This window comes from Mastigoproctus giganteus, chromosome 14 (genome assembly GCF_048544385.1).
Source record: "Mastigoproctus giganteus isolate SK-2022 chromosome 14, ASM4854438v1, whole genome shotgun sequence".
NCBI lineage: Eukaryota > Metazoa > Arthropoda > Arachnida > Uropygi > Thelyphonidae > Mastigoproctus > Mastigoproctus giganteus.
This window is the reverse complement of record NC_143588.1, coordinates 61,583,383-61,604,204: the sequence shown is the minus strand read 5'-3', so window position 1 is coordinate 61,604,204 and position 20,822 is coordinate 61,583,383. Positions and strand designations below refer to the sequence as shown.

General features: G+C 37.3%; 1 protein-coding gene across 1 annotated transcript in view; it reads right to left on the bottom strand.

Annotated features, from left to right (window-relative positions):
• The window catches only part of qless (decaprenyl diphosphate synthase subunit 1 qless), a 216,008-nt gene that overhangs the window by 34,184 nt on the left and 161,002 nt on the right, over window positions 1-20,822 (bottom strand). The window contains exon 8 of the mRNA XM_090389078.1: window positions 12,486-12,599. Within this exon, the coding sequence (XP_090245204.1) occupies window positions 12,486-12,599 (114 nt within the window). The remainder of the gene's footprint in view (window positions 1-12,485; window positions 12,600-20,822) is intronic.

Sequence of the window (20,822 nt, the reverse complement as noted above, 5' to 3'; positions counted from 1 at the left end):
ATACTGTTGCACATGGAAGACTGCTACACAAATTGGAGCAGTGTGACATTGGAGGCAAATTACTGCTATGGATAAAGGGGTGGTTGAGGGGGAGAAGACAGAGAGTGGTAATCAATGGACACTGCTCATCATGGACTGATGTTATTAGTGGAGTCCCTCAGGGCTCAGTGTTGGGTCCATTATTGTTTTCTGTATTTATAAATGATATTGATGATGGTATATCGGGATTAATGTCCAAGTTTGCAGACGATACAAAGGTTGGCAGGGTTGTCAAGGACACTACTGACACTATGCTGCTGCAACAGGATCTGGAAAGGTTGAGCAGATGGGCTGAGAGGTGGCAAATGAAGTTTAACATTGACAAATGTAAAGTACTACACATGGGAAACAGCAACCCCAGAGCAACGTATCAACTCTGTGGTACAACACTGACAGTGGTAGAGAATGAAAGGGACTTGGGGGTGGTTGTGCAGGCAGATATGAAGTTCTCTGAGCAGTGCAGACGGGCTGCAAGAGTAGCTCATGGAGTATTGTCAATGATATACAGGAATTTTTCCAGCAGGGATAAGGAGGTGATTATTCCCTTGTATAAGGCGATGGTCAGGCCACACCTAGAGTACTGTATACAGGTCTGGAGGCCTCATTTCAAGAAGGATGTAGAGCTGCTGGAACGAGTACAGAGAAGGGCAACAAGATTAGTGAATGGAACAAAGGGGTGCTCTTACGAAGAACGGCTTAAGTTTTGCAAATTACAGTATCTGGAGACTAGGCACCAGCGAGGTGATCTGATAGAGGTGTATAAAGCCTTGAATGGTTTAAGCATGCTCAATGCTGATGGGATTCTTCCTCTAGCTCAGAATAATCACCTGAGAGGGCATAAATTCAAATTGAGGAAAGACAGATGTAGGATAGACGTGCGGAAATTTGCCTTTAGCCAGCGGGTGGTTGGTTGGTGGAACAGACTTCCATCCCTTGTGGTGGAGGTTGATAGCCTAAATAAGTTTAAGGCTCAGCTGGACAGGTATTTTGAACGAACGGAGGGGTGAAGTGGAAGTGGTTTTTTTTTTTTTTTTTTTTTGGCTGATGCTGCATAAGCTTGCTTTCTTGCATCAAATGCCTCTACTAATGCTAATGCTAATGCTAAATGCTTATGCAGCATTCGCAAATTTGATTGAAGAAAAAAGAAATGTTCGACGAACACGTAAATAGAATTATTTATTCAATTTTTTTTATCTTATGTGCAGGAAGAATTACAAAACAAAAAGAGAGAGGAGACAGGCATAACATCAGCAAGTTTTACCTTTTGAGCATTGTTGCCAGAATTAACTCTCCAGCTGATAAGCACACTGCTGCGGAATTTGAAGGCTGTGGAGATTTAGAAGGGGTTTTTTCCAATGCATTACAAAATTTCTCTGCAGCTGCATAATCGGCACTGGCGACTTCACTGCACACGTTAATGTTTTGGAAACCAGTGCAAATGCTTGAATCTATTAAACCACCCATTGCTTGCCATGAACTTTGCTTGGGGTTCGCCATACTTATCCTTAATGTCTTCATAAATACTTCTTGCTTTTGCTTGAATGGCCATTGGATTCAGGGGCACTTGCTTCTGAATCTGACTTTTTATCCATATTATTAATAGCTTTTTCATCTTCGACATAGCACCTGAACACTGTTTTGTGATCACTGTTGATCTTAAATGCGTTGATCCTTTAACATGTTCTTTTATATGTGCACTGTCCCTTAAAATAGTATTCACTGTTGAAGCAGCGAGATATTTTCTCGCTGCTTCAACAGTGAATTATGATATTTTCACGATACCTCCATTTATTCCTGCAGGATGTAAACTAAGTTTCCACAATTTTTTTTTAAGTTTGCACCTGCCAGCAAAACTGGCAAAAACTTATGTAAAGTCAAATTTCCATAAGTCGAGTATTACGTAAGCTGGGAAGTGGCTGTACACACCGAGTGGATACTTTATTAGGTACACATATTTCAAAGTGAATAGATTTTTTTTTTTATGAAAACCCCAAACATGAGTGGTATTAGAGCCTATAGTACTTAGAACAGTGCACGGGTTGGAGGTTGAGAAGATGAAAGAAGATATTTGTTAACATTAGACATGAATTTCTGTATATTGTAATTATCAGGAAATACGTATGAGGGAAGGTTGATCCAGAAAACAGAAGTTGAATGAATAAATGAGGAAGAAGAAAAGTTGCTTCTGTGAGTTTGAAGCTGGACAGTAAAAGGATGTTGACTGGTTGTGGCATGTGTTTCGACTGCTTTGGAAGAGAGAGCAGGAATTATAGAAGCCAATTCAGAAGAACAGTGGCCACAGAAGTATCTATAGAAAAGGCATGCAGCAGAAACAATGCAATGTCTATGAGACAGAGTGGAGAGACTCTGTTAGAGGTGAGTCTTTAATTAACCTAACTGCCCTCTTCTAAATGGAATCTAGAAGCCTGAGAGAGGGCTTGGGGGAACTGCCCTAGATGTGAGAACAATATTCCATGGTTGGGCAGATTTGTGATTTGTACAGAGTGTGAACAGCTGCTTGGAAGAAAAGTAATGCCGAGAGCTAAAGAGAACCCAGTTTTTTAGATACAGAGGAAGAAATATTTGTAATATGCTTATGCCAAGAGAGATTAGAAGTCAGGGTAATCTCCAATAGAGATATATCATCTTGTCCAGAAATTGGAGTGTCATCAAAAATGACGTCCTTTTTGTGAGATATAAGACAGGATTGCATTTTAGAAGGATTGAAATCAACTAAGTTATCTTTGAAACACTGGAGAATTACCTGGAGATCAGCAGTTAAGGAATTGGTAGTGGGTATTCGAGAAATTGAAGCTGTTTGTGTAGGGCAAGTTTTCTCAAACTGGAAGGTGGAATGCAATGTGCTATCATCAGCAAAACTATGGATAAAATTTCCAGTCAGTGGAAGGAAATTAATGTACAAGAAGAAAAGAGTGGGGGGGGACTGAACTTTGGGGAACACCAGCATTAGTGGAGAAGTTAGAAGACAGGGAGCCATCTACCATCACCCACAGTGAGTGGTCAGAGAGAAAACTGGATACCCAATTACAAAAAACAGTTGGCATAAGATGGAAGCTTATTTAGAAAACCTTTACAATTGAAAGCCTTTGAAATGTCAAGAGCAAGTGCTTGAGTTTCACCAAACTTTTCTATTGAATTTGTCCATAGATGGGTAACATAAGCCAGATATCACCAGTGGATCGACACAGACTGACTCCATACAGGCAACTGTTGATCAGACAAAGCTTCTAAATAGTTTAAGTTGGCAGTTAATTGATTTCTCCATTACTTTAGAAAGAGTAGAAGTAATTGCAATGGGACAATAATTGTTTGGGAGGGATTTGTCACCCTTTTTAGGAACTGGCTGGATATGAGCAAATTTCCAAGCAGAAGGAAAAACACTGCTGGAATAAGAAAATTAAGAGAGGCGACACAGAATAGGAGTAAGTTCATGAGCAACTGGAGAAATACCATCAGGACCTGCAGCTTTCTTACCATCAAGATTGTTCAAGATCCATCTGAGGGAAAGCCACAGGAGGCATTGAATGGAGTGTACTGGGAATGGTTGGAGGTGGTTTACCAAGATCATTAATTCACGAGTTGGAAGAAAAACAGAATGCTAGCATGTCAGCTTTAGCTTTGGCTGAAGTGGCAATAGAACCATCTGGTTTTGACAGAGGTGGGAATAGAGACGATGGCAAAAGTTGTGTCCAATAGCTTTGGCAAAAGATCAGAATGCTTGTCTACCATTTGGACAAGAAGCAACTTTTCTTCTCTTAGCCTGTTCGAAATCTAGTTTGAACTGATTATTAACAGCTTTTCAATTGTTGAAAGCTTTGTTGTATGCAGAAAATGACACTGAAGATTTGGAAACAAGCCAATTACGATATGAAACATTCTCCTGAACAGCCTTAGCACATTTATTGGAAAACCAAGGTTTAGATAAAGGATGAGATTTTAATGTCGAGTGTGGAATAAAGGATTCCATTCCTACAAGAATAACTTTACTGACACAATCTGAGCAAATATTGACATTAGAAGTTTGAAATAGCAATCCGACCAAGGAAAAGAAGAAAAGAAATCTAGCAGATCATCCCACTGTACATTCTTGTAATGCCAAACAACATGAGGTTGTGAATGACCAAGAACATGAGAAAAAGGCTCTAACAGAGAAGAAACCAACGCCAAGGTGTGATCTGGGGTGCCTAGTGGACCACTCACCTCGGCCATGTACTTAGAATGGTTGTTTGTGAGAAAAAGATCAAATGTGTTGGCCATGTGGTTAGGATTATATATTATTCTTGCAGGTGAATGAACAATCTGTGCAAGGTCATTAGTAATTGCAAAAGCCTCAGCATCTTGACCAGCTGGGTCCGTGTGACTAGAAAACGGAAGCCGGCCGGAGTTGTGAACATTAAAATCACCAAGGAAAATTACCTCACTGTTAGGAAAGTTGGACTTGAGGAAGTCAAGTTTCAAAGAGAGAAAGTCATAGTTCTAAGTGATTAGTGGAGTTGTGAGAATGATAGAGGCAACAGATGAATTTGACAGAATGTGGTAGAGAGATTCTAAGCCTAAGAAGATCGAAAAGAGATTTGAAATTACCGTCTCTGACAGGGAACATCAGCATGAACATATGCACAAGTATCACCTTCAAAGCAAAAGTAATCATACAGTGAATAATTCGGACAACTAAGATGAGCAGTAGTTGAATCAACCGATTACTGAGAATCTGTGAGAACAAGTACACGGGGTTTGGAAGACTAAGTGGAAATGGACATCATTGAGATTAGAATTGAGACCACGTATATTTGTAAAATGAACAAGGATGAGTTTGGGAGGTTTAGATCTTTTCGCAGGTAAGTTTGCTCTATTATTTTGACAATTCATGGCATATTCAGTAGTAAGAAAAAGTGAGGAGAGACATGCTGTATGAAGTAATGAAATTTTTGGATATGGAATACACGTGTTAAGAATATACCCAGCTCCTTGACATAACGTGGCCTCGACAATACCTTTCGCATGCACACTACTCGGACTCCCTCCAGACAATATCTGGCGGAGTAGAGGCAGTGAGATTATACACTATCTGATCTGGACTCCTCCTAGAAAGTTACCAATAGATTCGGTCTGGTGTACTAACTAGTGGCCAGCCTGCGAACACCATTTTAGAGCTGTATCCTCGAAATGTAAGGAAGATTGAATCTCGTCATTGACATCCAACATAACCTCAAAAGACACTAATCATACTGCATGGTGGAAGAGATGGGGGTGTTGCCAGAGCTTTGCTCTGGAGACTAGACATGGGTTCCACCATTTCGAGCCTCCATTAAGCAAAGTGGTGGTATTGCATCGGTTGATGGGGTTTATATCCAGGGTTACTAACAGTCCCACCATCATGAAGGTGCAAGCCGTGGATTTTGCTGTCAAAGACCAACCGAAATTCACTGAATTAGGCCTACAAGGGGATATCAAAAAGTTCGTACCCTGACCTAGATAAAACATCAGTAGGAAGATGCCATTTTTAATATAAGTTGTCTACATATTCAATAACTAACATGTGAAATTTCATTCCTGTAGGTGATTGTACACCAAAGGTGGAGCCCAGAAACTGAGGAAGGACACTATGGTTGACAACGTGGAGTATGGAGCGGTGACCAAGTTCCTGCATTTGTGGGGCAAGAAAGCTCAGCAAATTGACAAAGAAATGAAAGCTGTGTATGGGCAGAATTGTTCATACTATGACACTGTAAAAAAGTGGAAACGGGAGTTCCAGTGCGGTCGTAGAAGTGTATTTGATGAGCCAAGAGAAGGAAGGCCATCAACATCCACAGACAGCGAGATGGTTGCAAAGGTTGAGCAGCTGGTGCTGAGTGTGACAATTCATTTCATCACAAATGCAGTGGGAATTAGTTATGGGTCTGCCCACAGTATTTTACATGACCATCTGCACATATCTAAGGTCTCTGCATGATGGGTTCCAAGATTACTGATGCCTTTGCAGAAATAATATTGAATGCAATGTTCTCGCCAACTGCTGGATTTGTGTAATGCCGATGTTGAGAATGTTTTTGATCGGTTGGTGACAAATGAGAAATGCCGGGTGTAACAGTATGATCCGGAGACTAAAGACATGCCAAAGCAGTGGAAGCACACCTCCTTCCCACCTCCCAAAAAGGCAACGACCATTCCATCTGTGAAGAATGTGATATTGTCCGTGTTTTGGGACGGAAAAGGTGGTTTCCTGACTGATTACCTACCTCGTGGTTCCACACTTACCAGGGAATACCACACAAATCTTTTGAAAAAGGATGCTTTGAAGGTGAAAAGGCATGGAATGTTAACGAAAGGTGTCGGTCTTCTGTCAGACAATGCACCGGCTCACAAGGCTGTTGCCACCAGCACTTTGTTGGTTTGTTGCCCAGTGCAGCTTTGAACTACTGCAGCACCCACCCTTATTCTCTTGGCCTAGCACCGTCAGACTTCTTGTTTCAAGAAATGAAGAAACCATTGTGTTGACGCCACTTTGATTCGTCTCAGGAAGTCATCAATGAAGTGGAATCGTGGTTTGGGGCAAAAAGTACAGACTTGTATGATCAAGGCATTAAACAACTGATCCATACATAGATGAGAGAAATGTGCTACTATACATGGAGAGTACACAGAAAAGGATTAAAGTTCCTGTGAAGTTTCACCTTTCTAGGGCTATTATTTCTAGGTAAGGGCACGAACTTTTTTGATACCCCTCGTAATACTTGACTTGAATGTCACCCGAATATAAGTTCCATTAGACTCCCAGGCAGAAGCACAGCTTGGCATATCTGAGAGAATGTCTATGACACCCTCAAGGACTAAAGATTCCTCGTTAGCCATCAGAACAGCCTGGATTTGTTGTTGGCATGGATAACATCCCTATGGCACACTTGCTATATCTCAACGAGTATAAAAAGTGTGTCACAAGGACTCGATCCATGCTTCCAGTTGTTGAAAACTGGATGGCCACAGGTCTCTACTCTGAAAAGTTTATTCCACTTTGCCCCACAGGTGCCGAATTGCACTGAAGTCTGGGAAGGCTACTGAAGCAGTGCTGAATTTACTCTCATGATCGCAGAACCAATTCTGTATAATTCTGGCTGTGTGGCATGATGCATTATCCTGTTGGAAGAACTCATTTGGAAATGGATGCACTAAAGCCACGAAAGGCTGCAGTGGTTGGAAACAATTTCCCGATAAACTATAGTGTCCAAATGTTGCTCCGCTGATACACCCGATATGTGCACCATAAACAGTGCACTATCACACCACCATAGCCTGCACTGTTTACACACAGAGTGGCCCATGGACTTGTGCTGTTTTCCTGGTTCTTGCTGTTTCACACAAAACAGCAAGAACTGGGATTTTTCAGATCAGGTAAAAATTTTTCAATCCCCATTCGGTGCTCCTGATCCCATTGTACAGTTGGTAATGCTTGTACATATCATGTCTATTCTGATATTCCTGGTCAGATTTCCTAATTTCGAATCTCCCCTTTTTGATCACCTCTGGCTTAAAATCTCTTCAGACATTTCCGTAAGTAAAATTCATCTGTTACTTCTATTATTTTCTAAACTCAACTAATCATCCAAAACTCTGACTTCCTTTCTTTGAAACTCAACTTTCTCTAATCTAACTTTCCTAATAGTGAGTAATTTTCCTTGGTAATTTAAATGTTCAAAACTACAAGCCGGTGAAGATTCTGAGGATTTTGCAGTACAGTAGAACATCGATTATCAGGAAGTCAGTTATCTGGAATAATTCGAAAGGCTGATTTTTCTTCTTCTTCTTCTAATGTAGTATTTGAAACAAATGTTTATTATGCTACGAGAGTATTTCTGTCTGTCTTTTTTTTTTTTACATAACATATCTGATGAAATATTGAATTAGGACTAATGGGTTTTCTCGGAAACCATAAGTGACAGAGTTTAGTCATTAGCTTCTGTGAACTCAATTTTCCATGACATATTTTGTTCTCTTCATTTCATATTATGTTTAGTTTCGCTTCAGATTCGATAAGAATAATATCGGCCTGAAACCATGCAATTTATTATTTTTCTCAGTTTTTTTTTATGGTAAAATGTCAATGAAAAGAAACAGTACTGAAATGGACAGAAAACCAGGGAGAATGCGACGTAATCAAATTGATATTATTAAGGAACCTGAGAGATTTTGCAGCAAAAAAAAAAAAAAAAAAAAAAAAAGACAAAGAAAAAAGAAAAGGTCACAATAAAATAAAATAAACCAAAAAAACCGATCAAACGTTATTTTAAAAAATTACTTTTTAATTTTTTTTTTTCACATAATTTGCAGTAAAATACCTATTCGAATATTCACACATATGTAAATGTGCGAATTTTTATGTACAAGTTGTTATTATTTTTAATTAAATAAGTTCGTCTTTATCGGCTTTCTGTATAATAATATTGGAGGTTTTTCATAATTTATGTATATTTGATAATTGCTGCTTATTCATGTTAGGTTGTGGAACTAGTCGAGAATTGATAATTATGTTGGTCTCATGTATGATTCGCCATTTGTCTGGGTGGTTTTCTAATTTTGTTTGCAACTCAATGATGCAATCTTTTATGGGATAATGTGGCGCATTTATTGCAAAATTGAACCTGTATTCTAAACCAGATAATTTAGCTGGGGAAATTGGTTGCGATGAAATATTGATGATGGATGATTGTTTAGGGGTGTGTATTTTTTGTGTGAGTGTGTTCCATTTTTTTGAATGTCTCTCTGTTACGATATCAAGTGTTGCATTAATACGTGAATTATTAAGATCAACAAATTTAGACCATGTCTGGGGTGGTGTGTTCCTTTTAAGTCTAAATTTAAGATGATGTATTTGATATAAAAGTTGATATTTGTCACGAAACCTTTTATGTAATTCTTCAAAAATGATGGCGATTGATGTGCGATGTGTGGGTATTTTTTACAAGTATTCTTGGCACAAACATGAGAAAATTTAGGAATGATATCATGCACGAGACATTTTTGTAAAACTGAAATGTGAAATATTTTATAAGTATCTTGATATAGTGTGATTTCATGTTAAGCGTGTTAATCATCTGCACAGTCTATCCTTAAATAAATTTATTAATTTTTTAATGTTATTTAAAGTCTTTTTCTTTTACCTTAATACATTATAACAGAATTTATTTAATTTTACCTTACATTTGATTATCCAGAAAATTTTGCTATCCGGAAGAGGTCTGACATTAATTATCCCAGATAACTGATGCTCTACTGTATTTACTAATGAGATGAGGTGGGTAGTGTCCTCCTCACACCACTGATGCTGTATAAATGCTTTCTTGCATCATTTGCCACAACTAATAGTAATACCACACGTGGCTTGTTCATTTATCTGCCTAAATACCAGACAATTTTAGTCACATACCCAACACTCTTGATCGTTTCCTCATGAAAAACCCTTCAAAGTACAGAGCGAATGAGAGTCATCATCTAGGCACCTCAGATTACAACTTAGTGATTATCTCATGTGGCCATTCCGAGCCCTGTATTCATTTGGTATTACAATAATGTGAAATGGGATGATCTGCTTGATTTCTATTCCTTGGTTTGATTAGTGTTTTAAATCTTCCGATCCAAAAGTTTCCTCAGATTGTGTCAGGGAAATTATTCACATAGAGATAAAATCCTTTATCCTCCATTCCACCATAAAATCTTGATCCTTATCTAAACCTTGATTTTCCAATAAATGCGCTAAGGCTGTTCAAGATAGAATACAGCATTTCACATGTGGCTTGGCGCAATTTCCAGCTTCATTTCCAGTCTACACTAAAGCTTGCAATAATCATAAAACATTAATCAATCCAAACTATTTTGAGCAGGCTAAAGGTAGAAAAACTTTCTTCTTATTAAAATGGTAGTTGAACAGTTTGGTCTCTTGGCAAAACTATTGGCTGAAACTTCTCCTATCACCTCCATTACAATCTGATGGTTCTGTTACATTCTCAGCTAAATCCAACTTTTCTTCTAACTCTTATATCGATGATCCTACTTCTCTTTTAACTCTTGAATCAATGAATTTGCAAATCATCTTCTACCATATCAATATCTTCCGCTCAGTGCTTCCTATGGTCTTCTGATAGAATAATTCTGAAACCATCTTGATGCCACCAAGAAAGCTCCAGCTCCTGATGGCATTTCTCCAATTGACCTAACAACTTGCATTCCTCAGCTTGTTCCTGTTCAGTGTCACCTTTGCACTTTCTTATTCCACTGGTGTTTTTCCTTTTGCTTTGAAATTTGCTTACACCCAGCCAATTTCCAAAATTGGTATCAAATCGCTTCTACACTTTTTTCCAAAGTAAGGAAGAAATCCATCAACCACAAACCCTTAGACTATCTTGAAACCTTCCATCTGAGCAATACTACCAATATGCATTTTATTTGTGTTGATCCATTGGTGACATACTGGTTTACTTGACTCATCTGTGGACAAATTCAATAGCAAAGTTTGGTGAAACTCAAGCAGTTGCTTTTGACATTTCTAAGGCCTTTGATCATGTTTGGCATGAAAGTCTTCTAAACAAGCTCCTATCTTATGGGTTGCTAAATGTTTTTTATAATTGTCTATCCGAATTTCTCTTTGATCATTCAGTCCAAGTAATAGTAAATGCCACTCTGTCTTCTAACTTCTTCACTAATGCTGGTGTTCCCCAAGGTTCAATTCTTTCTATTTTCCTCATCTATATTAATGATTCTCTTTCACTGAAAATCCTTTTCAAAGCTTTGCTGATGATGGCATGCTACATTCCACCCACCAGTTTGAGAAACCTTGCCCTGTACAAACAGCTTTAACTTCTCAAATATCCACCCTCCAGATTAATTAATGATCCACCTCTTACTAAGTCTCTCCACTCTCTTTCTCATAGATATTTAGTTTCTGCTGTATGCCTTTTCTATAGATACTTCCATGGACTCCACTCTTCTGAATTGGCATCTGTAATTTCCCCACTCTCTTCCAAACTAATCCACATACCTCAACCAGTCAATATACATTCACTGTCCAACCCCCAAACTTGCAGAACCAACTTTTCCTCAATTATTCCTTCTACTTCTGTTCACTGGAACGACTTTCTTTCACATGTATTTCCCAAAAATTGCAATCTACAGATTCAAAGCTAATGTCAACAACTATCTTATCTTCTGTTTTCTTAACCTGCAACCCATATAAGATACTATGTTCTTACCTCTCATGTTTGTGGTTTTTATATAAGGGAGGAACCTAGTGTTTGGGGGACCTGATTGTAAGTGAGAAATAAAGATGCTATTATAATAATTTCATCTTCTGTCTTCTCAGTCATCAGCCCATGCACAGTACTAAGTACTGCAGGTTCTGCTGTATTTGCATTTGGGGTTTTCATTAATATAAAAAAAAAAAAATTAAAAACTTTCAATTGTAAACATAGACAAACTGTGTTGCAAAGGCACTTCACAACCAGAATGTAAGAGGTTTGCCATTCCTGAAACTCTGGTTTCTGGGGCTTCATTGGTGGAAAGGTAGGTACCATAAGTGAATGGTCTGATGACCTAACAATGAGAAATGCACTTAGTAGCAGACTTAATTTGCTCTATGCTGTGTACAGACTGAGGTTATGTCCCAATTGTAAAATTATGTGCTGTAGCTCTCTCACATAGCATGAGGCCATTGCCTAAATTCTCTTACTGTAGAACAGAATATAAATGATTGAAAGATTTGGAATGATAGATTGCAGAGCTAACTTGATGCCCTTTGTGAGAACAGTTACAGCTATTTTTAAAGAGGGCTCTTATCTCATTTGACCTTGCTTGCAACTGATAGTTATATATGAAACAAGCAAAATAAATTTGTACAAAAATACAGTGTTGAACTGTTGGCAGGCTTGTCACAAGCTGACGAGTCAAGCATCTTAAAATTAAATGTGTCAAAAATGGAGATTTCCAGATTATACTAACAGCATCAGAAGACAGCTGAGGTTGTCTTAAAGGTATATTCATCATTAGCCAAGGGTTGCATCATTTTAGGATGGCTGATAGCTGGGCAGTTTCTATTATAGGATTTAGTATAACTGAGTCTTATAATATTCCAAAAAAGAATTATAGTTTTCTTTATATCACAGATATTTTGGTTGTGGCTTAACTTTTCGAGATCAGTGTATTTATATCAATAACTTTATGACAAATGATCTCTTTTTAATATGTTAATTAGGTTAATATAGAAAATGTATTTCAAATATATAAAATATTTGAAACTCTGAGAGGATATACAATTCAGGCAGAATTAAGATCTTTCTACATTACCAAATTTTACCAAACTTTTAAGCCAGGATTATCCACTGGTATTGTGCAGTTTCTATTCCTAAAATTTTATATTAATAGGAAGGAAAAAGTATTACCTTCTCACATGCAAACAGTACAGGAGCTGTAGCTAATCCTAGTCTTAAATCTGCTGCTGCAGGCTTTCCCATTTCATCTTGACTGGAGACAAAGTCTAGAAGGTCATCAACTAGCTGATTCAAAAAGAAAAATCAGCTATGTGGAACAATTATTTTTAAAACTATCTATATTCAGGCAGATGAAAAAAAGCATCTGGAATCATATTAAAATCAGTCTTTTTTATTTAAAAAAAACACACACACACACATACATACATTAATTTTAAAATGAGCAGTAAAACACTATTTTCTCAGATATATATCTGAGAAATGATCACCCCCAAAATTATATAGTATTGAAAAAAAAAAAAAAATAAAATAATAATAATAAAAAATAAAAAAATAATAAATATATACCTAGTTGTATTTCTTACACAAATACAATAAAATGGTACTGGTAAGAAACAAAGTATGTGGGGAAACCTGGCAAAAATCTGTTAATGTTTTTCATTGAAATGCAAGGCAACTTTCATCACAAATCTTTTGCACCAGCCAGTACTTGCTATGAAGTAAACACAAATTAATAGCAATTTCTAATACCGTTAACTGAAAAATTTCATGACCAACAGGCATACCACCTTTTCTCTTTTCACACACAAAAGGATGTATATGTTTATCAACTTCTGGATGCCTGCAGTATTTAGGTCCTCTGGAACTTTGAGTGTGGAAACTGCTACTAGAGTTATCTTTCATAAACAACCAGTGGTGCATACTTGATTTATCGACACCAAACTTCCAAGCAGCTTCTCTGTTACTGGTTGTTTCCACATGCTGCACAACAGCCAGCTATTTTTAAATAGGCATCACAAGCATGTCGCAGTCCTTTAGTTTTCACACTTTGTTTTAGTGTGGTTCTGACATCTATTCATAATTTATACTACAGCACTAACACATGTTTCATTTACAGACTTGTTAAAAACACGTTACTGGAACTAACTATGCTAATTAAAAAAAAAAAAAAGGAAAGCTGTTCCTGCTTGTACTTCAACATTCAATTCAATGTGAAATCAGTAAATGTAGAATACAGGAAAAAATACATTAGCTGGCAGTCAAGGAACTACAAATGGCACGTGCTGATGACAAATGGTTCTGGTAAATTCAACAATATTGGCACCAGTGTGGTGTGACATAAGCACTAGGAAAGGGAAAACGAGAGTACGTGTGTGTTATAGGCCTTATGAATCTGATGAGTACAATGAGCAATTGTGCAGAGAAATAGTGGGCCAGTTAATCAGAATGTCTTATAATGGAGGATTTTAACTTTCCAGATACTGACTGACTGGAACTTGCGAGTTAGTCACTTGCACACTAGCAAGACTTTTGCGGATTTATTGGATGGCTGTTTTCTACAGCAACATGTTCGAGAGGCAACTAAAGGGAGTAATACTTTTGATCTGATTATCAGCAGTGTTTATTCATGCATTAAGAATTTGCAGATAAAGGAATCACTGGGTGACAGTGATCACAGTGTACTGATGTGGGATTTACTTAAAGATGTAACTACCACAAAGGTAAAGGGAAGCAAAGGGCTTTTGCTTTCGTGAAGGTGACTACAGTGGTCTCAGACAGTTTTTAAATTCTATACAGTGGGATCAACTGATGATGTTACCAACAGTGAATTCTAAATGGGAAGCCTTCAGGGACTTAATCTTGGAGTTTACTAGGCTTTTCGTACCAACTAAGAAATACTCTTCAAGCTTTAGACCTAAATGGATGTCAGATGAATTAATGAGGCTCGTGGCATAGAAGAAACATGCGTGGGATGTATATAAATTATCAGGCGACACAGAAGCCTGTGGCAGGTATAAGCTAGTCTGTAATCAAGTCACAAAGGAGGTTAGGTAGGCGAAGGCAGATTACGAGAAGTCTTTGGCAAAGGATGCAAAGAAATGCAAAACTCTAACAGGAAGCTAAGTGATTTTGTAATAACTGAGAGCAAAGTGGAGGAGAAATTGTTGAAGTTAAATATAAGGAAGGCACCTGGGGCAGATGGGATCTATCCAGTTATATTAACGGAGGCAAAAAAGATAGTAAGCAAACCATTAGCCATAATTATGAGAGCTTCCTTAGACTCAGGATTTCAGGCAGGTGGGTCACAAGGTTTTCTATTTGACTATCAAAAACATCTTACCAATAGATAATTTCCTATAAGTTTGTAATTAGAGCAAAGAAACATTAGAGAAACACTGTATAATAATATATTTTTCAAAAATTATTATATATATATTTTTTAATGTATAACATATATTTCAGTATACATTATACATTAAACAATTTTAAAAAATTCATTCTGAGTAGTGCACAATGTTTCCTTGCATAAAAAGAAAGCAGTCTGAAGATTTCCAATTTCAGAGTTCGGCACTAATTTATAATGTGTAACTAGTTTCTAATGAAACTGCCAATTGCTAATTTTTCTAGATATTTTGTTATTAGGTCAAAACAATATAGATAAAAAAAAAAATACTTCTTTTCTGAGTAGTGTGCACTTTTTCCTTTTTGCATGTAGTGTAAGGTGAATACAAATATTTTTTATTTAATGCATTTGACAGTTTATAACAAAAAATATTTTAAGGAAATTTTGTTATTATATTCAGTATCTGTCAAAGAAGGATGTTATCAAAATACAGCTTTCCAAAAACAATTCATTATAAGTAGCATATACTTTATTTTGTGCACAATATATAATGGTCCCCCCCTTCTCTTTGGAAACCCAAAACACGAAAGATATTAGAACCTATAGTAAATAGGTTCTAATACCTTAGAAATCTAAAACCTTAGTACCGTGTGAGAGTTGAAGGTTGAGAAGATGAAAGCAGATACTTATTGACATTAGACTTGAATTTCTGTAGATTATAATTTTCAGGAAATGTGTGTGAAGGAAGGGTGTTCCAGAAAATGGAAGTTGAAGGAATAAATGAGGAAGAAGAAAAAGTGGTTATGCACAATATAGAATGGATGCAGCATATGCTATTTGATATGAGCTTGATGGATCATGTCATGGTTTCTAGTAAGTAATTTTCCTCAAACTTTTTTTTTGTTACCAAATCAAATGCACATTCAAGAAAGTCTCTATAATGCTCTTTTTCAAAAACAATTTCAATATACATGTTTTTTTATGTGCCACTTAAAATGGTCATGAAGTTTTTTCTGTCTATCATCAGTTTTTGACAATTTATACTAAAGTGCAAATAAATACTCCTTGAAACTTTGTTACCAAATCAAATCTACTTCCAAGAAGGTATTATGGCAATTTGCATTTTTAGGAAGAAACTCAAAATTGATGAGTAGCTTGCTTTTTTTCTTTATCAACTGTGGTTTTAAAGTGCTTTACAGAAATCACATTCTTCATCTTTGAATCAGTCAACTCTGATTGTTGCCTTTGCACCATAAAAACTGAAATCAAAATCTCCCATTAGTTCAATGAATATTGAAAGTCTTCTAGCTGTTTTTTATAGATTTATTGTTTTCACATAGTAAAGACAAGAATATGAAACTCAGCATTACTAGAGTAGCATCCATCTTCAGAGATGGATGCTACTCTGCAGGAAACAACATATATAATTTCAAATTTTGTGCACTGTTGAAGCATGCCAAATTTGAAATAAAATTTTGAATTAAACCTGAAAATAATATAATTAACAGAGTATCAAAAATATATATATATATAATTTTTTTTAGTAAATTAATAAGAGGAGTTTACCTCAATATAGTACGTAGAACACTTCCGTATGATACCCTCCAGAAATTAACGGAAAAAACGAAAAAAAACCGACAACTTACCGGTACATTAAAGTAAAATATAAATAATTAAATAATCAATTTAACACAATTCAAAATCAATTTAAAACAATTAAAATTCAAATTAACGCAATTAAAAGAATCTAACGAAAATATTCAAAACGATTTTCCTTCATGAAGCTGACAATGCTTTTCGACCGACTGTCGTGATCACAGGAATGAAAATTACCGAATCAGGCTAAACCTGCAACTTAAATAGTGATTATAATGTCTTCGCGCATGCGCGTAAAGGTCCACGCATCGGAGATCAAATACGGCCGCCGAACATTAACAGAATTCTCGTGTAATTTAATTTCAACGGTTTCTGCAATTAATAGTCGCGTATAATTACGTTGAACGTTAAGTATTTTGGCCTCGTTAAATAAAAAAGTATGTTTTTCGTTAATGGCATGAAAGGCTAATTCTGACGCTGCTGAACGAGAAGCACGAACTGAGGCTTCGTGTTGATTTACACGAATATTAAGAGAAAACCGCGTCGAACCTTGGTAAGACGAGTCGCAATCACCGCAAGAAATGTTGTATACCAGATCATTAATTTGAGTTGCGAACACTGAAAGAACCGAGCGATTGTTCAGTATAGTGTGTAACTTATGTATAGGCCTAGCTATAATTTTAAATTCGGTATCTTTAAAGAATCTGTTAAGCTGTTTGTGCCACTGTTCAACATATGGGACAGAAATAAAGTATTTTTTGATATTACTATTGTTGATTGGTGTAGTATTTTGTATCCTATCCTTAGCTTGTACCCTAATTCGATTTATTGTGTTAATGGGATAACCCCTGTTTAAGAATCTGCTAGTTAATATTTGCATTTCTGAGTCCAAAGCAGAATCCGTCGTTGAATATTTATAGGCATTTAGAAATTGATTAAAGATAATCGATCTTTTGTAGGTGAACGGGTGATAGCTATTATAATGTAGAAGCATACTGGTGTATGTGGGTTTTCGATAGATGCTAAATTATATTTTGTTCGAGTCCCGGGTAAGCGTGAAATTTAGAAAGTTTAATGACTTTGTATCCGTATCTTCCCTTTCCAATGTAAATTTGAGTCTAGAATGAATATTATTAAACGAATGTAAAATGTCTTGGATAGTACTACTATCGGTAATAACTAGAACATCGTCTAAATACCTCCCATAGTATGTGATACGGGGACGAAAAGGTGTCAAATGTATCTGCTCAATCGTTGAGAGATAGATCTCTGACATTAAGCCACTCAGGCTCAAACCCATTGGTAATCCAAAAATTTGTTTGTACACCTTGTCTCGAAAGGTGATGTAGTTAGCCTCAACTAACAGTTTAATTAAGTGAAAAATTTCCTTAATAGGCAGCTTCGTATAATTAATCGGTGTCGAGTTTTTATTTAACATATCCCAAATAATATCTAATGTGTAGTCAACGTTTACATTCGTATATAATGAGTTAACATCTAGTGAGAATAAATTGTCATTGTCGCCGAGTCTACAGTCTTTAAGATTATTAAATAATGTATCGTAATTCTTAATCCCAAATTGTATAACCTGTCTAAAAGGTTTTATAATGTTATATACATTCATGTGGCTAAGGCTGAAAATGCCGAGTTCCTGTAGGAAACAATAGGTCGAATAGGAAATCCAGTCGTGTAATTTTACCTGACCGAAAAGTGCAGGAATATTGTATGTTCTGGACTTCAATTCCTTCAACTGAACCATAGTAATGTAGTCGTTTTTACGATATGTGGTTAACGTTTTATTGTATTGATTTACCAAATTGGTAAACAGTGCCGGGTCTACTACACGATAAGTGGAGGTATCAGACACAACTGAATCTAACTTATTAATATAATCATGTTTATCTAGTATTACCACTGTATCTCCTTTATCCTTAGGAGACTTCGCCAGGCAAATGCCCCACAAAACCTCTATAAGGTAATAAACAGCTACCTTACAGACAGAAGTGTCTCAGTACGCACAAGGTTCCAGGAATTGACACGCCCTGTGAATAAAGGCTGCCCGCAGGGATCAATCCTTGGCCCTTTCTTTTGGAACATTGTTCTGGATGAATTTCTGGCCTTGGATCTGGGCCCCGTGGAAAGCCTGGCCTTTGCAGATGACATGATTTTCCTTGTAAAAGGCAACTCACGAGTGGTTGTAGAGCAAAGATCAAATGCCGCTCTCTTGCAGCTGCAGGAGTGGGCACAAATGCACATGCTCAAAATATCGCCTGAAAAAACCAAACAAATACTTCTAAAAGGTAATTTGGACATGAGAAGACGTCCACAAATCAAAATTAACACAATCACTATAAAAATGGTAACAGAACTAAAATATCTTGGAGTGGTCTTTGATTCAAAATTAACGTTTTACCCCCATTTGATCTACTTGGCGAAGAAAGTGAGAAATTATGCAGGTATGATTGCCAGGATCAGTCGAGCAGACTGGGGACTCAAAAGAAAGACCTTGGCAATCATATACCGTGCAATGTTCCTGCCTGTTATCACCTATGGAGCCGGTGCATGGTTCATCCGCTCGGCCATAGTAAGAAATAGGAATAAATTAGAATCGATACAAAGGACAATACTACTCACTATTACCAGAGCATGTCGCACAGTAAGCACACCTGCACTACAGTTGCTGGCCGGAACTCTCCCACTTTACCTGGAAGTAGCCAAAAGAGGCTTATATTATAGATTTAAAAAGGGCATATCCACAGAATTTCTGGGGATAGCCCTTGATACAACCAATACCTTCAATGATGAAAGAAAAAGAATAGTCACAAAGCTCCACGAGCTATGGCAAACAAAGTGGGAGCAGGAAACCAGAGGTCTGGTCACCAAACGGTTTCTGCCACTGGTGTCAATGGTTAGCCCAAAGCCACCTAAGTGGTATGCCCCTGGACTTTTTACAACATTTATATTGACAGGGCACGGCTCCCTAAAGGCGAAACTAACCTCCTTAGGCCTGACCGATGACCCAAACTGCACCTGTGGCGAAAGTGAAGACTGGGCACACATTCTCTATGAATGTATAATATATGACATCCCCAGAACAGAGCTAATAGCACAGATTGGTCCCCTTCCCAGGGGAGAAGAACATCTCTTCATCATAGAAGAGCAAAATTATAAAGCTTTTACATCTTTCACACAGAAAGTTTTCGAAATGCGCAGAGCAATTTCAGCCCCCCAGCAATTAAACAATAATTAATAGTAAAATTGCCCAAGTTTCCCACCACGCCCAGATGATGACTTAAAAACTGTTAGGATAGCAGTATTCTGCACCCTGACAGAAACCTGACATAACCAAACCCCCCATGACTACCATGCCATGTGTAGGAACCTGGGGCCCCAAACCAATGTAGGGGAGGGGGATGGGAATGCATGCATAGAAAGTGAATGGGAGTGAGCAGACGAGCAAATGTAATTGGCCGAAAGAATACAAAGTTAAAAATAACTTACATTACTTTATATATACTGTACCAACAAACATTTACAAACCACATAAACACTATCATTGCATTCTCCCCTGGCCTGCAAAAAAAAAAAAAAAAAAAAACCTTGCAGCTAGGCCTGCACCACAACTGAAGAATAACAGTAAGTTGCGGTGCCCAGAGAGTGCAGTGCAGAAAGAAAGAGTCGAATAAATGAGATGAGAACTAGAAGAATGAATAAAAGTGCAAGCGTGAGAGAAAAGAACACAAATGCTAAGTTAAGTACACACTAACCCTGGTTTTAATTAGTATTTAAATTTACGCTACCCATCATTGCATCCCCTCCTGGTGTGTGAGAAAAAGATGAATGAGTCGAGTGGAAAAAAAAAAAAAAAAAAAAAATTATAAAATAAGAAAAAAGTATATATAAAAAAAATATATATATATATATATAAAATAAGAAAAAAGTATAAAAAAAAATAAATAAAATAAATTAAAAAAAAAAAAAAAAAGAATGCAAGTAGAGTGAGAATGCACATTCCGAATGAAGTAAATGTGTGCGTCTCCCCCCTTCACCTGGTAGGTTCCCCACTGCCAGCTAACATATCCCATCCCCAGAGCGGGATGGGCAGCTGGACCTTCATACCGGATTCGACACTCCTTGGACAAGACACCGACGAAGACACTCTGCGGCTTTGCTGCCAACACGCCATTGGCGATCCGAACTGGGTACTCTAACCTGGTTCCCTTTAAAACCCCATCCCCAGGCAGGGAATGGAGGAGATGGACCTCTGTCTCCTCTCCTCCCTGCCTACCCCATATTTCGCCTGGTGGGGCTCGTCTCCACTGACCTCTTTGGGGATGCCTACTCTATCCGTCCCTATTCTTCTATCTGTTTCCTCCCCAGTCTTCAATCTCCCCCCCCTCTCTCTCTCACTAAATCGACCGAGTACACCCCTTAACAATGCCGCCAAATTATAACCAACGTCTAAATTCTACAGGTTTTGTGCAAATCTCTAAGATATCTAACACTATCAGCTTTTATCTAGCGTTACATGTCTAAATTTAATAACATCAAAATCTTGCCCGACCTAT